This window comes from Neodiprion lecontei, chromosome 7, assembly GCF_021901455.1.
Source record: "Neodiprion lecontei isolate iyNeoLeco1 chromosome 7, iyNeoLeco1.1, whole genome shotgun sequence".
NCBI classification, from domain to species: Eukaryota; Metazoa; Arthropoda; class Insecta; order Hymenoptera; family Diprionidae; genus Neodiprion; species Neodiprion lecontei.
Genome location: NC_060266.1, coordinates 12,798,376 through 12,816,642, shown reverse-complemented (window position 1 = coordinate 12,816,642; position 18,267 = coordinate 12,798,376). Strand labels below are relative to the sequence as shown.

General features: G+C 39.8%; 1 protein-coding gene across 2 annotated transcripts in view; it reads right to left on the bottom strand.

Moving 5' to 3' along the window:
• Positions 1-18,267, bottom strand: part of LOC107217405 (regulating synaptic membrane exocytosis protein 1) — a 1,749,170-nt gene that overhangs the window by 1,035,853 nt on the left and 695,050 nt on the right. For both annotated transcript variants that reach the window (XM_046745888.1, XM_046745889.1), the window contains exon 6: positions 9,564-9,818. In XM_046745888.1, the coding sequence (XP_046601844.1) occupies positions 9,564-9,818 (255 nt within the window). The remainder of the gene's footprint in view (positions 1-9,563; positions 9,819-18,267) is intronic.

Below are 18,267 nucleotides of genomic sequence, written 5' to 3'. Positions count from 1 at the left end.
TTTTCGGCATCTCACCCCACTGTCAACTTCGTGCGTATACTATTGTTATTATAATATGTTTTACCTGTTGCTATTAAAATCATCTTCTTCATTTATTTACGCGGGACAGAACTTCTTCATTAGATCGAGAGATATAGGTTTGAGAACACAAAAGAATCGACCAATTTCTAGCGCTGAATAAATCTAATATCACAACTAATGACAAAAGCTTTGCACCTAGTCGGCTGGGTTTGTGTAATATGTATATGAGAACTGTTGCTGTGATAAGCAAATATGACCCACAGCAAACTATTGTTAAATATCAAAACTGTTGAATAAGTTCTACATTTGTGTAACACGATTTTCAATCTCCAATATAACTACCGGTTTCCAGTTAAACTAAAATGTAAAAATAACTGTCAATCTTCTGTAGATCAATCTCTTATATCCGATTTTTTGGACGAATCGATTTTTCCAAAATCAATTCGAATCGCTTCTGAGAATCGATCTTTTGCTTGAGATCGCCCATCCCTAATGGCAATGTATTTACTCAGTACACGCGAAACTCATACGGGCTTCTAGTTATATTCCTCGCACGTCAAAACTTCAGAACGTTCAGGTGGCCTGGTTCCAACGGAGTGCAGAGTGGGGGCCTATAGTACGCAAGGGGCATGGACTTAAGTCCCGCCCACTCTGGCCCTTGGCCGCCTGGCTTGAGTCGCGCGGGAAGTCAAAGTTCCCGCGCGAGCTCGGTAGGCAACGTCCCTAATATTCCATAAGAGTTGAAATTACCATAACGGTGACTTACACGGTCTTACCGTAAGTTCTCAGATTTGCATCTACACATCTGCATAGTTATCATCATAGTGTGAAGTCCTATTGCATTCATAATTTGTATGCATCATACCATCCGTTATCAAGTAAAACCCAACTCGTAACTACTCAATGCTAAGCAGTATATATGTGTATATGTCAGATACGATAATACGTTCAGGGTAACGAATAGGTTTACTTGTCAGGATCTAATGACCTGAACGTATGTCACGCGTCTGGTATATAAAAAAATGACAAAGAATAGAAAAACGTTGTACTTTACTGACTGCCACAGTGACACAGCTCACATGCCTTTTATTAAGCTTTGATACAAGAATGATAGAATATAAAATCGAACCACTCGGTAGCAATGCTAGTAGATTGTATCACGGAGAGCCTGTTCTGATTGAAAACGTCTTGTCGTAACCAATGACCAAGAAAGTATAACCCGGAGAGCTGTCTCCCACTCCTCATTTCTTGGCCTCTCCGTGACACAACCCACTCGTGGTCCATGCACCAGTGCACCACGCATTACCACCGTGGTAGGTTCTTCTAAGAACCCTTATTGATTCCTAGCCAGCGATCATATAAACAGCGCGCGGTGCGCGACTCTATCACATGGCACCTGATAATTGAGTCTTAGTAAACATCGGCGAGCGAGAAATCGAGAATGCTGTTTTAAAACCTTGATTTCCACGGCGATACGACATATATATTAGGGTGGGTCAAATAAAATGACTATTTTTTTTTCCCTCGATATAATAAAAAATTGATTGTATGGCATCTCAAAAAAACCCTCTGCAAGTATTAGCCCTTCATATTTAAATTAAAAGGTCCCTCATCGCAGATATGTATTTCCCATTTAAATAACATGGGAGAATTTTTTTTTTTTTAATTTGGAATTTCATGAGGCTTTAACCGTCGAGGTTAGGAGAGTCTTTTTAGTAGATTTCTGTAGAACTTTTGATACTCTACAAAAAAGCTCTCTTGTGTCTAATCGATAAAAGTAAGATAATCGGTAATAATTAGCTCTGGATTCGACTTACCATGTCTTTAGTACATAAATTCCAAATTTTTTTGAATTTTAGTTACCAATAAGAATAATTATATGTTACTAATTGTTTTCAAATAAATATGATGAAGAACTTCAAAACCAATTACATTTCTTAGCTTAATAATTTCAACAGTATTGAAATCGATTTAAATTAAAGGTTTAACAGCGATTATTTTTTGAATGGTTACTTTTATCGATTAGATACAAGAGAGCTTTTTTCTAGAGCATCAAAAGTTCTACAGAATCATACTAAAAAGACTCTCCTAACCTCGTTGGTGAAAGCCTCATAAAATGGCAAATTAAACAAAAAAAAATTCTCCCATGTTATTTAAATGGGAAATACATATCTGCGATGAGGGACCTTTTAATTTAAATATGAAGGGCTAATACTTGCAGAGGGTTTTTTTGAGATGCCATACAATCAATTTTTTATTATGTCGTGGGGAAAAAAAATAGTCATTTTATTTGACCCACCCTAGTATTTATATACGTTCACATTTGAATAGCATATCTTTCAACATTAGCCTGCACATAGAATGCGTAGTCTCAAATATCAAATAATAAACTGTTGCAACAGATCTCAGACCCAATGAGACAAATAAGGTAAACCTGCATTCTGAAACAGGAAAAGCGTCAGACAAGAAATTTCTAAGCATTTCACAAAATCCTCTATCTCTGGAAACGCAAATAGACAAGATTTCCTGTCAGCACACGTCAATTTGACCTTATAGACCAATCGTCTTGTCCTGAATTATTAAAGAACCTAGCTCACAAATGAAGCGCTGCTTCTCAAACTCCTCCCACTCCCATCGCTTCAGAAATCTCGTAAGACAGAAATCGGAATGTAATTTAACATCGAAGAATAAAAAATTTAATTAAACTTCAGACAGTAGAGAATCATTCTAAACTCCAGAACGAAATTAAACATCGAATAGTATGATAACTCTTAGATTCAGAAACTCCGAACTCAGGTATTCCTATTGCAACCGTAAGTAAACAATCTTACGAATAAATAAGACCTTTATAAAACCTAACGCTAAGAATTGATCGAGAACTTGCTATTACTTGATGAATGTGTTTAAAATGCACGTAGATCTGGTTTTGGTCATTGGAGCCAGGGTTGACTGCGAAAACTATTGCAAAGAAAGTTCATTCAATATAATCTTAGATTAGAGAGAATGAGTAATTTTTCGTGAAACTATTGATCTGTGAGGTAGCAGGGCCAACTGGTCATCACTGATGAGACCGTAGTCGAAAAACCTTTAGATACGTGGCATATTGGATATTGAATCTGAGACTAAAGGGTAGCCAGCAAGAGGAGGATCAGCTTCGAGTTTGCCAAGACGAGGTTCCAGCCGGAAAGCACACAAAAGTGATGATATTCGATTAGTGATCATCATTGAATGCAATGTAAGACTGGATGCACGGCACTCAATACAACGCAATGATTCAATTGAATGAAGGTAGTATGTAGATAAGAGATTGCCGATTCCATTCTTGAGTTATGATGCCGAGATGTAGACAGCCAAACGTCGTTCCGCAGTAGCTGGTTCAGTGGTGTAGAATCATGGGAGCGAAAGTGTCCACGTATGGCGATCGATGACAGAATTTAGACGGCCGCTGAGAACTATAACGCAGCTTAGAAGGAGATCGAGAGTAGGGCGGTTTCTATAAGAGAGAATACTTTGGGAAATAAAAATTGAAGAATGCTAATAACTATTGGATAAGAAGAAGTAAACGTGTTCCGCGGTACACAAAAGCTTTCTAACTATTTTAAACAAAATGTGTATTTTAAATTGAAGTGTTTTGTAAAGAGAATTATTTCAACCACGTATAGCGACGGTTCGTACGACCCGAAATAATCATATGCACAAATAGTGGCGAGTTAAACGAGAAACCTGAACGAATCGAACATTAGAGTTCAGAGTAAATTAAATTTAAATTTAAATCGGGTAATCTCTTACAGGGTTCTTCCAGAACAATAAAATCAACTAATGAAATCTTTGCAGCCCTAAATTCACTTCATTTAACTTATGACTGACATTTTAATTTCGGCTTGTAATACATGCAAACTATATGTATAGCATACTCAGGCATGTTTATGTGAGATTACTCAAATAGAGACCTGGCGTCAATGAAAAATGACTTTCTTTCTCTTTTCATAGATAAGCTTCTACATCAAACAGCATAGGACCCTAAAAATTGGCACTTTCGTTCAAGAAACAGTTTATAAATAACAAGCATCAGATTTTGAATGTATTCAAATTTTTAAACGAAGAAATATTTTCATCTCACGAATGGTTCCTGGTTTCTCATCGATTTATTGCGTATCTGTTTCCTTGAGTTGAAGGTACCTGCCTGAATTTGTTCAGATTCTTCGCATTGCTAGGAAAAAGGTTTTTTTACAAGTACTATATCCGCAATCGGTTAAATGATGGACTGAAAGTGTACTTTATGAAGGATAGATTAGACGGTAATTGGTTCAATAATGGAGTCAGACTGTACCTGATGAAGGATGCATTAGAAGCGAATTAGTTAAAATACAAAAATATTGATGCCGGAAAGGTACTAAAATTCAGAACAGTGGGGAACAAAAGTATAAAGTCCTAGCTTGAGGCTGGATGGAAATAGAAGAACGGGACAGAGACTATAAGGTTACTACAAGGATTGTGCGAGAGTTAGCAAGTGGAATCAATCGATAAGGAGTAATTGTGGAAAATGGAAAGGACATGAGGCTAACAGTCCAGATGTAATGACATCATAGGACCGGTATGTTGAACTGATCAAAACAAAAAAAATTAATTTTTGATAATCATTCGATTAAACAGGGTCCAACTATAAAACCATATGAATATTTATAGTTGAAAAACCGGTTAGAAAAATACAACGAAGACCAAAAAAAAAAAAATTCCGTTCAATAAAATTACAAACCAAGAATGGTAGGGTCAAAACCTAGTCATGTTGAGAACGCCTTCGTACAGACCACTCGAACCAATATTAAATGCTACTGAACTGTCGAATGTAACTGCCGCTGATAAGTTAGAATGATAGAATAAGCCAGGTCAATGGGAACAATTAATAGCAGTGTGTAATGCGCACATAATTAGGTATTCTGTACCCGTATGGTTGAAATTTTTCTTCTGCACAACTCTGCAAAGCATTCTTTCAGAGATCATTATCCTAAAAATGCGTTCTCAATCGACTCAACAAATTGAAAATACTCGATGAGGAAGTATTCAAGTTACTTCAATTAATTCTATGTGATATGAAGTGGCTGGTTGGCTAAACATTGTTACTTATTATCAACGTCATTACGACATATTTGTGGACTGACAATGAGTATTCATCAAATTAGATATTTTTAAGTTACAAGGATTCTGATCGAGAATTCAAAAATACGAAATACTGCATTCGTGAACAAAAGCTTGGATATCGATGCTTCATTTTAACTGTTTGAAAATGTAGATGAGAAATCCAGTTGATATGTTTTGTTTCACTTCTACACGATGAATTATTTTATTAAGAACATCACATTTTACATAGTTAGGTGAGCGGGTCCACGTCACTTGACTCAAAAAAAGACCGTCAACTCACGGATCTTTGCGCCATTCAAAATATCCATGGTACTATGTAAAAAAAAGCATTTTAAGGTTTATAAAATTTTTTCAAAAATGGCGGAGTTAGAGCTATGTGAATTTTTGTAAACCACTGTTGCATCGCTATGTTCGAAAATTTATATCTCCGAAAGTATTCATCGGAGCGAACTGATCCTGCAATCATTCTCTTTGTAAAAGAATGCGCATCGATACAAAGAATTTCATTTGAAAAAAAAATAATTTCTTTTAATCTTGTTTCAGTGTTTTTTTTTTCTCGATTTCGCTGCCAATTCCTCGGTACTCACAACTATTCACGGAGACATTTTTTTTTCAGATACCTGTATCCTTTTCCATCATTCTTAAAAAAAAATCTATGGAAAGAATACCTGGGCGGGAGAAAAAAAAAGAATCGTCTCGTCGCGCGCCGATCCACGTCAGCGTTACTCTCGCGAGCTCGCTGTGTTGCGTAAAGTGGAGTTAAACTTCATTTCATGCTCTTCTACTTACACGGGCCATCCATTCTACGAAAATAGTTATTCCACCACCTTTGCCCTTCCGTATCCGTCTACTGGTCATCCGCATAGTAGAATTTTATCGAAGTGAGGTCAGTCGCATAACACCAGGTCAAAGAAGCTGCGTAATCGTCGAAAGAAGTGGTAAAAAAATATCGGTTTAGGAGCATCTGATGTCGAATAATCTGAGAGAATTGTATCGATTGTTCCGTGATCGATATCCGGATAAAAAAATCGATTTTTCTAAATTTGCAGAGTTGCGCCCGAAAGAATGTATTTTGGCAGGACCGAGTGGCACACATACCGTGTGTGTTTGTACCTATCACCAAAATGTAAAACTGATGACGATGGGCGCAAATATTAGTGATTTACTTGAGAAAGGAGCTGTGAATTTTGCGGCCTATCAGCATTGTTTAGCTCAAATCGTTTGCAATCCATCACAGTTACAGTGTCGTTTAGGAGAATCCTCGAATTGTCCTGGTGAGAATATCATCGAAACATCATTGCAGGAAGCGTTTGCGAATAAGTTCATCAACGATGTTACTTATATACGGTGGATATCAGTGGATCGAACGTCTTTGGAGACACTCACCAAAAAGTCCGAGGATTTTATAGATAACCTCTGTGATCAATTGTCAAAATTGGTTGCACATGATTTCATTGCGAAGCAGCAAAGTAGTTATTGGCAGAAGATGAAAGACAGCTTGAAAATTGGTCAATTTTTAGTAGTATGCAATTTCGTTGAGAATTATGCATTTGTTGTACAAGATTCCACGCAAGGGTTTCACTGGAGCAATAAATAGGCGACTATTCATCCAATCGTGGCTTACTATAAAAGTTACGGTGACGACCAGTTGTGACATTTTAGTTTCGTGATAATTTCCGAGCATCTGAAACATAATGCAGTTGCAGTTCATTTATTTCGGAAAAAGTTCATCAAATTTATGAGAGAGAAGTTTCAAAATTCGATTTCTATAGAAAAAATAATTTATTGCTCCAATGGAGCAGCTTCTCAATATAAGAACAAAAAAATTTCGTAAACATAACACATCACTTTGAAGACTTTCAACGCCAAGCTAAATGGCATTTTTTTGCTACATCACATGGAAAAGGGCCGTGTGATGGTGTTGGTGGAGCTGTTAAGAGATTAGCTTCACGTAGGAGTTTACAACTAATTGGCAATTCCAATTGTTGAAATATTGAGTTCGTCTAGAAAAGTTTCTCTCTTTTGTGATATTATATTTCTCATATTTAAGTTTTGTCTATATGTTTTAAAAGTGAAAGTTTTCACTTTTTGCAACATCTGGTAAACACATTGTCAGCCCTGTAGCGATTGCTTTTATGGTTTTCTGGAAGTAAGGATGGGAGCACTCGAACAGAGCCATATAACCAGGTATAATTTTGCACATGGTATAGACCCTTGAAATATATATTTTTAACAATACAGCTGCAGTGGTATGGCTCCAAGGAGCCAGTTCACTCTGTCAGTTCACTCTGATCCTTCAGTTGAGAAAGACATACCTTCGACACTCTATTTTGAATAAAAAGAACAATCTTCCTAAAATAAATCTTTGATTATTTGATTAAAATTAATCACACCAACATCCATAATCCCAACACCAATCCTATTCAAACACCGCTGAATCTATATAATTCGGCATGTTCTTATTTTCGGAGCATATCTTTTGCGTACTGTAGGTCTGCAGAACATCAAGCGGAAGAATCTATTTTACAAAATCGATTCGATAAAGCCTTGACAGTTCGTAGCACTCTGAAATTACATGCGGTAATTCCAGTATTTCATAAACTCGTCAAAACAAAATTATCTGCCGCATCAGAAAAATTTGGTTCGACGAAAATTATGAATCAATTTTAAATAGAGGTGTCCTAATAAGCGTTATCTTGCAAATCATCGTTAAAAATATCATTCCTTTTCAGAGCCACCAAAATATTGCAAAAGATCCATTAGTCACATAGCACAAACCGAGTGAAATAGAATCAAACGCAATTCCAGCACAGGTGTATTCAACGAACCATAACCGTACTGGAATTCTCAGAACAGGTATGTATAACTCCGAGAAAGGATGCCCAGTAGACGGATACGGAAGGGCTAAGATGATTGTATAACTATTTTCGTAGAATGTATAGCCCGGGTAAGTAGAAGAGCATCAAATGAAATTTGACTACACTATACGCAACACAGCGAGTTCGCGGGAGTAACGCTGACGTGGATCGGCGCGCGACGAGACGATTCTTTTTTTTTCTCCTGCCCAGGTATTCTCTCCATAGATTTTTTTCAGGATTGATGGAAGGATACAGGTATCTGAAAAAAAATGTCTCTGTGAATAGTTGCGAGTCCCGCGGAATTGGCAGCGAAATCAAAAAGAAAAAAAAACACCGAAAAAAGATTAAAAGAAATTATTTTTTTTTCTAAATAAAATTCTTTGTATCGATGCGCATTCTTTTACGAAGAGAACGATTGCAGGATCAGTTCGCTCCGATGAATACTTTCGGAGATATAAATTTGCGAACATAGCGGTGCAACAGTGATTTACAAAAATTCACATAGCTCTAACTCCACCATTTTAAAAAAAAATTCAAAATACTTGAAATGGTACTTTCTTTCTTTTACATATTATTACGGATATGTTGAATGGTGCAAAGATCCGTAACTTGACGGTTTTTTTTTGTTTTCAGTGAAGTGATGTGAACCCGCTCAGGTACTTGAACAGATTTTTTTCCAGCAGACAGCTTGCATTGCTATTTAGTGATCATAATTAATATCAATGCAATACGTTATGAAATAAGATATTCAACTTTTATAACATAACAAAAGCCTTTCAGTGAATTTAAGGTAAAAGTCTTCTGAATAAAATGATTTATCATGCAGATTGAAATTGTGACCTTTTACGAAATTTTCAACTCACTTCAAGCGGGTTAAAACGAAGTACCAATATCTAGGCTTCTGTTTATATTTCCCATATTTTCCATATCTGTATTTTCAAAAAAACCTTTCGTAATTCACGAATAGAATAGGGTTGCCGTTTATGGATGGTGCACTGTCCTTGGCCAACCATGAAAAGCGTTTCAATTGTTTTTATTACTAGAAGTTCATTCCGTTATTGATGCGATCCAAAGAATGTCTACTGCGTTAAATAGAACTGCAGTTTTTGCACACTCAATTACTTGAAAATAAAATTTTATACTGCTCAAAGCCAACCAATCACTTTTGTGTTAATTGTGGCTAGGCACTTATTTACACGTAAAGGATGAAGATACAAATAGAACGATCTTCGATTGATGGCTACAATCTACATACGGTACTAAAGTCGCCAAAAATATGTCAAACCTATATCGTAATAAAATTACTGTGGTCATGAATTTCGACCAGACAACCTCCTAAAATTTTTTTTTTAAACAGCTTTGAATGAGTTTACGTAACGGAAGTAACTTCACTCGACTTTAAGTAACTTCACATCACTTCAATTTGTAAAAATCAATTGAGATCAATCTCAGAATACTTGTTATAAATATTCCGATCAAACCTGCAGCTTGCATCGAGTTTCAGACGAAAAATTTGTCACCAGAATCTTGAATCGGGTCACCTACCTTCTCGAGTTCTTTAAGACTAGCCGGCGATACGTCCGAGTGTCGTCTTAACTCTGGACTTCTTGGTGGTGCCAAACCGCTACTGATGCCTCCGACGTTGCTCCCGGTCTGACAGCCAAGTCTAGCGTCACTGTGCCTTCTCTGGAGCGCCTCCAAAACCGGAACGTCTAGGAGCGAATCCGTCGACTCTTGGGTCACGACTGGCTGCACACGGGAAGCGACTTTCCGCCGACATACGCTGCATCGCCATGTCGCCTGAGAAACACGATTCGAAACTCAACTCAAGAGACTTTCTTTACGTGGATAGATGAAATTCGTAGTAGGATTTCCAACGAATAAAAAATGAAAGGATGTACAGTTCACTGGAAGAATGAGCCTAATGAAAAACGTTGTAATTCATTGATCTGAATATTATAGAAAGGAACTTACAAGAATAGCAGTGATCATCTTATGATTCATGACTGTACAAAGCAATTCAATTACTAGGACTGCTATCAAGTACGATGAAAATATTTGGTCATTATTGATGATAATAATAATAATAATAATAATTACTTCCAAACCTACCATATCCTTTTGAGTATGCACCCACAAGCGACTAGCTTGGGGAGGGTAAAGAAAGGTTATAATTATCAAACCTATGTTTTGTAGAAAGACAAATTAACCTTATTTTGATTTATATTAGGCAATCTGTAAATAATATACTATCCTCGAACCAAGTAAACAACAATATAATTTAAGTATTGACAAATCGAAACAAAAATGTAAACTTTTCAAAATTGTCAGGAAAGAAATTATTCGCGTGGGGATTTTGTGTTTCCAAATTCTCTTTTCTTAAGTTTCACGTTTCAAACCTTGACTTTATCATTCATCTTAAGATTTTTATGTTACCGTAGTAGATAAGCAAGGCCGGTTCTGGATAGAAACACCTTCTATACCGACCAAGCCGACCAGTCAGCCTATAGTTTGCCCCAGGCGAAAAATAATATTTTCCACGTACTTCGAATACATAACCAGGTGACGTAACCATGTGACGTTACCGGCTGATGTGCCCACGGCGGTCATTTTGAAAATAGCGGTCATTTCGACGGCAGCCATTTTGATTTTTTTGATGGCGGCCATTTTGATTTTTTCGATGGCGGCAATTTTGATTTTGTGATGGCGGCCATTTTGACGGCGGCCATTTTTGATGGCGGCAATTTTGATTTTTTGATGGCGGCAATTTTGATTTTTTGATAGCGGCCATTTTGACGGCGGCCATGATTTTTTTGATGGCGGCAATTTTGATTTTGTGATGGCGGCCATTTTGACGGCGGCCATGATTTTTTTTGATATATAACCAATAGTTTGCCTCAGGCGAAAAATAATATTTTCCACGTACTTCGAATACATTCTTTTACGTTAATCGACCGGATGGTGACATCGCAATTAGATAGACAGGGAATGCCGATGACGATCCGTAAACTTTCACGCTAATAGTTTACCCCCAGGGCGAAAATTTCACATTCGAAAAAAATATTAATAGAATTTATTGTATCGGAATCGTCCGACGGTGAGCGGCATGCGGTCAAAGGATTTCGGTGCGACGTTGAATTCTGGAAGGTTCTGACGTACAATCGATGACACAACATTTCGGTAGCTTCTAGAAGTTTCTCAAGGAATACGGATATAAAAGGCTGGAACAAAAAATGCGTATACATTTTTTTTTTGTTCTCTTCAACCTTTTAGTCCACTAATGATCTGAAACAGAGAAAAGCAGCGATTGCGATTTCGATCCCGTGCGTTCTCCATCGTTTTGACGATATTTGAGTATGTTTCAGCAGCCATGACTTTAAAGCTGATATTTGCAGAACTTTGATGACCTTTTGACTTGCATGTGTCGTGTAAGACTGATGAGTCTCGACGTTGAATTCTGGAAGGTTCTGAAATAAACTCTTAACTAGCAGGACAGAGGTTCTGAATAAAACGGTTGTTATTGACGATGCAAAATATTTAATTGAAAAAAAACAACTCAAGATTACAGTTTTACATGAAATTCGTAATGCTAATTTATGAATGTTCTTACTCAACGGTATCGCACCCATGCTTTAGACAATAGAGGAGATACCGATTGTCTTTTGTGTTTGAGTAAAAAATTTCGCAGTAACAATACGTTTTGGGCTGCACAGTTTGGACGTAATATAGCGTGATGCGTACAGTTTGAATTCGTGTCCGACATTTTATTCGACTTCTGCAACGACGGACAACTCAAATCCATCATTTCAACGACTTCAACTTTTTCACCCAGAAGTTTCTGCAGCCAACTTTTCTTCTCCAAACCTTTTACGTAAACTGTTGAAGCCTCACGCAGCGGCATACATTCGATGGTGAAGTCGAGCTTCTCGAAAGGTAAATCACCACCTTCCCAGGATAGTCCATGATAATTCCGTGACAGCCACAAATTGTCGCTTTTGAACGGAGCAAGTAAACAATTCCAATCGTACGGAGGTTCGAAGAAAAAAGTTGACGGGTTGGCCTCTTGGTCGAGTGACACTACTGCCAACTCTTTTGGTGTAAAACCGGAACCCGGTCTTCTGAATCCTTGTACGTCGACTATGAACTCCATCGTGAAAAAAATACTGAATCGATTGTCACAACGTTCAAGGTTTTTATACCAATTTTCTCACCCCGCCACTCAGCGGATTATATTCAATTATACGATCATGTAAAATCAAGCAGTGGGCAGATGTACCGGTAGGAAAGTTATTCTTCGCCTCAAATTCTATACGAATATCTACCGGTCCAGATTTCAGAGCCTCGTTTTGTTTCGAACAGTCGATGAAAATCAAAGGTTCGTACTGTAGAAATTCGCTCTTCGTCAACAGAGGCTCGGGTTCTTTGCCGTAATAGGTGGCTTGAAAGTTTGCGTACATCTCGTACAGTAATGCAAAGCGATTGTGACTCATGTCCAAGTTCAGGTTACCGTACGGATAATACTCGGAATTCAAGAAGAGCTTGACGTCAGTAATGTTACAGTGATCAAGATGACTGGCATTTTTGCCGGCTTTGTTTTTTCGATTCGTTTGAAAACCGAGCATGACAAGTCGCGGTTTTTCCAAATGGGTGGACGTTTTCACAGTCCAAACGTGTTTCGTGGTTGCCGGTAGCAAAGGATATTCGTACAACTCCCAACTGCGGAAGCTCATGGAGACTGGTGTATCTTTCTCAATGAAATTCAACAGTGCGATTTTTCGTTGATCCGAGAGATTCACGTAGGGTACTAACCATTCCACCTGATCGATCACGATTCTAAAGTCTTCGTCTTGATTTTGAACGATCGCATTCAAATCACTTTTTGATCTTGTAAGAATCAGCTCGTGTTTCGCGTTAACGACGATCTTGCGATAGTCTTCAGCGAAGCCCAATATCATGCTCAAGGGAATAACTACGTCAAAGTTACCATCGGCATCAGTTAATTTTTTCGTTTCCTGAACATCGAGCCACCCAGCATTTTCCATAAGCCAACTTTGACCAGGGTTGAGCGAAGCGAAACCTTTCAGCAAGCTGGTCAGACCAACGTTTTTACATTTATCAATCTCTACGGCGTTGAGTTCGTACCGTACATCCTCGAACAAATGGCAGATGGCGTTATTGACCAAAGTTGTGATCGCTGCTGCGGTGCCGTCCGATTTGAGCAATTTTCCAGAGATATGCAGCGAACTCTTGCTCGGTAATACGCATAAATCCTGATGCTGAACGGTGATTCGAATCTCATCGCTGTTGTTGAAAGTTGACGATGCGTACGGTTTGTGTGCGTGTATTTCTTGGTGTGCGATTGATTCGTCAAAGACGACAGGTGTTTGAATGCTCAAGATTTCCTCCTCCATGGTACGTAGCATACAACGAAACAGCAGAATCGCAGTTTTATTTGTCGGAAATTCCTTTTCCAAAAGTTGTCAGCTTTAGACCCAGAGCTATCAGGAACTCCACGTTTCGACGTGTTAGCGGTTCGGGAATAAATCGATGACTGACTTGATCGGGACATGCTGACTTACTGATGTAACTCTTTTTGGTCAATCTGTTATATACAATACCCATCTTTTATTACGATTTGATGTGCAGTCTCACAGTTATAACTTCTCCGCGAAAATTAACCAGATCTCCGTCTTGATCGACTAACCGAAGCTGTACGTGATCTATGGTCTTGACGGTGATCGGAAGGTAAATGACGTGCGACGGTACTTCCACGATCTTATGTCCCGGTGGAACGATAGGGAAAAATTCGTGAACAGTATGCACTTTATGTCCATTGACGTAGGCACCCGTTGTAATGCTGCATTCGACTTGCAACGCGTTGACCTTGAGAATAGTTACAGGCATATCCGAATGGTGAGTTTGGTTAGCTGCCAATACGCGCGGTGTAAATCCGAGAAGCTGACCAATAGAATCCTCAGGTTCCAAATCTACGATATGGTTACATTTGATTTCACTGCGTAACGTATTATTGTTAGGCTTTATGCTGATTTCAATGTCGGTATTTTTTAACGCGTCTTGAACATACTTCTCAATATCCTCAATTTCGTAGCTGCCGGTGGATATAGTGACTACCTTGTCGGCGACGTAAATTTTATTGCGACCGACATCGACGTTGGGAATGGAATTGGAGGTTAACAGTTCAACGAGACCGAGAACATAATTTTTGTTCAGAGCAAAATCGATCGGAGGAAAATATTGCGCTTCGAGAATCGACGACGTTCCCGATATCGTTAATGTAAACGAATCATCCATGACTGCGAGTGCTCGACTGACGTTATTAAATTACGTGTCATGTTGATATAGCTTATCGCTTAGAAATTTCAGACACAAGTGTCCGCAATCGAATGTACCGTCATCTTGATACCTTTCGTCGTTGTACTTAACGCTACCAACACCGAGATATTTCACGAGGTCTAACGGCGGTTGAAGATGACCGAAACTGTCGAAGTAAACTACATCGCTGCCGCGTTTCTTATACGCAACCCAGTGTGTCCCAGGACCATCTTTATTGTCGAGATTGACTACAGCTGTCTCGTTTTTACGCGGACCGGTTTTGGGCATTTCGTTGCGCATAAAGACACCTCGGAAGTATGGAATTTTCATGATTTTTGCATACTTCAGCAAATCCCAGTTGGTCAACGCTCGGCGTGGTAGCTTGACATTTAGTTTTTTGAAAGATGAAGACTGAAACCCTTTTTGTAAGGTTTGAGATGGAGACCTTTACCTAAGGCGATCGCTTCCATCGTTATGTTATGCCGTTTGCTTTCCTCCAATTCTCGTTTAGCCGCGCTCGCATCGTTTACAGCCTTTGCTATACCCGCAGCACCTCCCGCTAAAGCACCCGTAGCGCTGAGACTGGCAAAAATCGGTATGAGAAAAGGTAGAAATCCTTCAACTTTTGAGGGTACCGGTAGAACGCGCGATCATCGAACTTTATGTTTACCACCTTCTTTTTTCACAGCTTCTCGAGCACCTTTGAGTGCAGACTTGATGCTCGTTTTCGCGTCATAGCTTGGAATCATAGACTGTTTTGCCGCTCGTATGATTTTGTTCAAGAAAACGTTCTTAGGTTTTCGACACCCCATGCCTAACTTTGTTTTCACCTTCATCATGTTAGCTACAGCCCAAGCGGCTGCCTTCTCACCCAAATTTGCGTCCGTTGCGAGAACCCGTTTCCAGGCTTTTTCGGCTAATATTTCATCCGCAACGCTTCTAGCTTCAAGGTTCTCACGACTTTTCGAATACGCTATATCGTGTTCCTTACACGCTGCATCGAGAGGATTGATACCGGAATCGCCTCTCGCGAGTCTTTTCGACAACTTGGTGCCAGGACCGCAGTACTGGTAACCGGGACCATGCAACTCGATCGGAAGTTTGTTGATAATGCTATTTACCAAACCTTTCCCACTTGATCGCTTTTTTGACGATCGCTTACGATCACGTGTGTGCACAATCATGTCCGCTCCGCGACTGAGAGAAAGTTGTTATAAACGATGCATTTATGGAAAAATCCGGCCAGTCACGTTTGAGATGAGGTTCGAGACACAATCGGCCAAGCTGCCCGTGATGAATTTTGACAAATTTACGCAGCAGAGTACAAAACGGAAAAAACGTAATGGCGAATTGTTACCGACTAGTGTACGTGCGGTATTCTGCGGACCATCCAACCGTGGCAAAACCAACGCATTATTTGCGCTTATAACGCATCCGAACGGTTTGAGGTTCGAAAACCTGTACGTTTACTCAAAATCTCTCAATCAGCCGAAATACAAGTTTCTGAGTCAAGTGCTCGAAAATGTCGACGGTGTTGAGTATTACCCCTTTAACGAGCATGAGCACGTCATTGCACCGAACGAGACGCAACCTAACTCGATCATGATATTCGATGACGTAGCGTGCGAAAAGCAGGATAACATACGCGCGTACTTTTGTATGGGCAGACATCACGACGTAGACTGTTTCTATCTTTGTCAGACGTACGCTCGAATCCCTAGGCATCTCGTGCGCGACAACACCAACTTGCTGGTCTTATTCAAACAAGACGAGATGAATCTGAGACATGTGTACAACGATCATGTGAACACCGATATGTCGTACGTAGAGTTCAAAGACTTGTGTGCGGCGTGCTGGAACGGTGACAAATATGGGTTCGTAGTGATCGACAAGGATAGAGAGCTCGGTAATGGTCGGTATAGGAGAGGTTTTGACAATTTCATAAACATGACAAAAGAATAAAATACACGATCTTCGAAGACGACGGAACAGTAGCTTTCCAGAACTAGTTGTGTCAACATGCAGGAAATTCGTAAGGAAAAAGAATTCTTGCATCGTATCGCTCAAGCGAGTAATGCGATTCGTCGTAAGCACAGAATCCTCAAGACGGGAAAAGAGTCGCTGCAGGAAACAATGAAGGATGTCTTCAAACCTGTGGTAACCCCGCTGCAGGAATTAGTCAATGTTTCTCGAGGCACGAAACTTGTCAAGGAAGAGGTGAAGGAAGAACTCAAAACTGAAACGAAGGATGAGTCGAAGAATGAAATGGAAGATTCTTTTGCAACTGCAGAGGAAGAGGATCAAACCGTCACGGAATCGTCGGTGAGATCAGAGGATAAATATCTTGAGATGCTCAACGATAAACAAAGACAGCAGGAGTTGGATACCGTGTACGGGGTACGGAGTCTTTCTACTGCCGGGCTGATGGTTGGTGATTCACCGATAAGCTTCGAGCGCGATTCCGTTCGCATAGGCGACACGCTCTATCCGAAAACTCAAGGAATGCTGGAGCTGCTGTTTAAAACGATGCCCAACAGCGCTCACGTTACCCGCAACGACAGGGAGAATTACAGAAATATCCTTCACGCAACAAATGCTCACAGAAAGTACTATAGCGCCACCGAGCCTATCCGAAACGCTCAGAGCGTCAAATTCAAACATTTAATTGCTGAGCTGCTGAATATTTCTACGTCAGGCAAAGACGTATCACCGTTGTCACAGATGTCGAAGCGTACGGGCTGAGGTGTTCTGCTACCTCAGGCTTGGGTTACTCGACAAGGTGTTAAAACAGATTATATTTTCTGGGACGACGCTAACGAGCTGGTGGAACGTCTTCGTTTACACCTGGCATCTCAAGCAGCTGGGGATACAAGTCACAACAATGAAATTATGTCGATTCTGGAAGAATTGCGGGAAGCCGGAATCATTTATTAGCCAATTCTCGTCGACTCTGCAATCATTTACGAGATGAGCATCGACGTGTTTGGACGTCAGCTGAATAAAAACACAGCTGCGAGCACTCGCGGTCCTCCGGGTGTCGGGTTTGGAATAACAGCGGATGGGCATTACGATATACGGAACAAGAGACTGTGCAACATCGCAGAACCCACAGCACCGAACAATGCTGTAACTTTAAAAATCTTGAGACGAAAATTCAGCGTGCTGCGAAAACAAATCGACAACCTCGATCAAATAATCAAAGCTTTGGAGATCACCATGGAGAAAGCCTTGGATACCTTCTACACAGACTTTAAAACAGACAGAGACTTGTCGATTCGAAACGCGGAAATCATTTCCAAATTGGACACCAGATTAATAGCGTTGGAATATGAACGAGAAAAAGCAAGCACTGGTGACGGAACTGCATAAACCTGCACGCCGGAATTACCCACGTCGACGTGTAGACGTGCGCGGCATCGACGAGACCTGGCAGGCGGATCTTGTTGATATGACGTCGTACGCTAGACAAAACAAAGGTTACAAGTACATGCTCACAGTCATTGATATCTTTTCAAAGTATGCGTGGGCTGTACCGATAAAGAGCGAGTCTGAAGATGATGTTACAAAGGCAATGGAATCTGTGCTTGTCGAAGGACGGGTGCCGAAAAATTTACACGTCGACAGAGGAACGGAATTTTACAACTTGAAATTCGAATCGCTTATGACACGCTACGGAATCAAACTTTACTCCACGTACAGTAATTTGAAGGCTTCGATCTGTGAACGTTTCAATCGCACGTTGAAAGATAAAATGTGGACACGGTTCAGCATGCGAGGAAGCTTCAAGTGGCTCGATATCTTATCTGATTTGGTTTCGGCTTACAACAACACCAAACACCGAACCATAAGAATGAAACCGTCGGATGTCACCGTTGCAAACGAAAGGCTGTTATTACGTCAGGCGTACGGAGGGCTT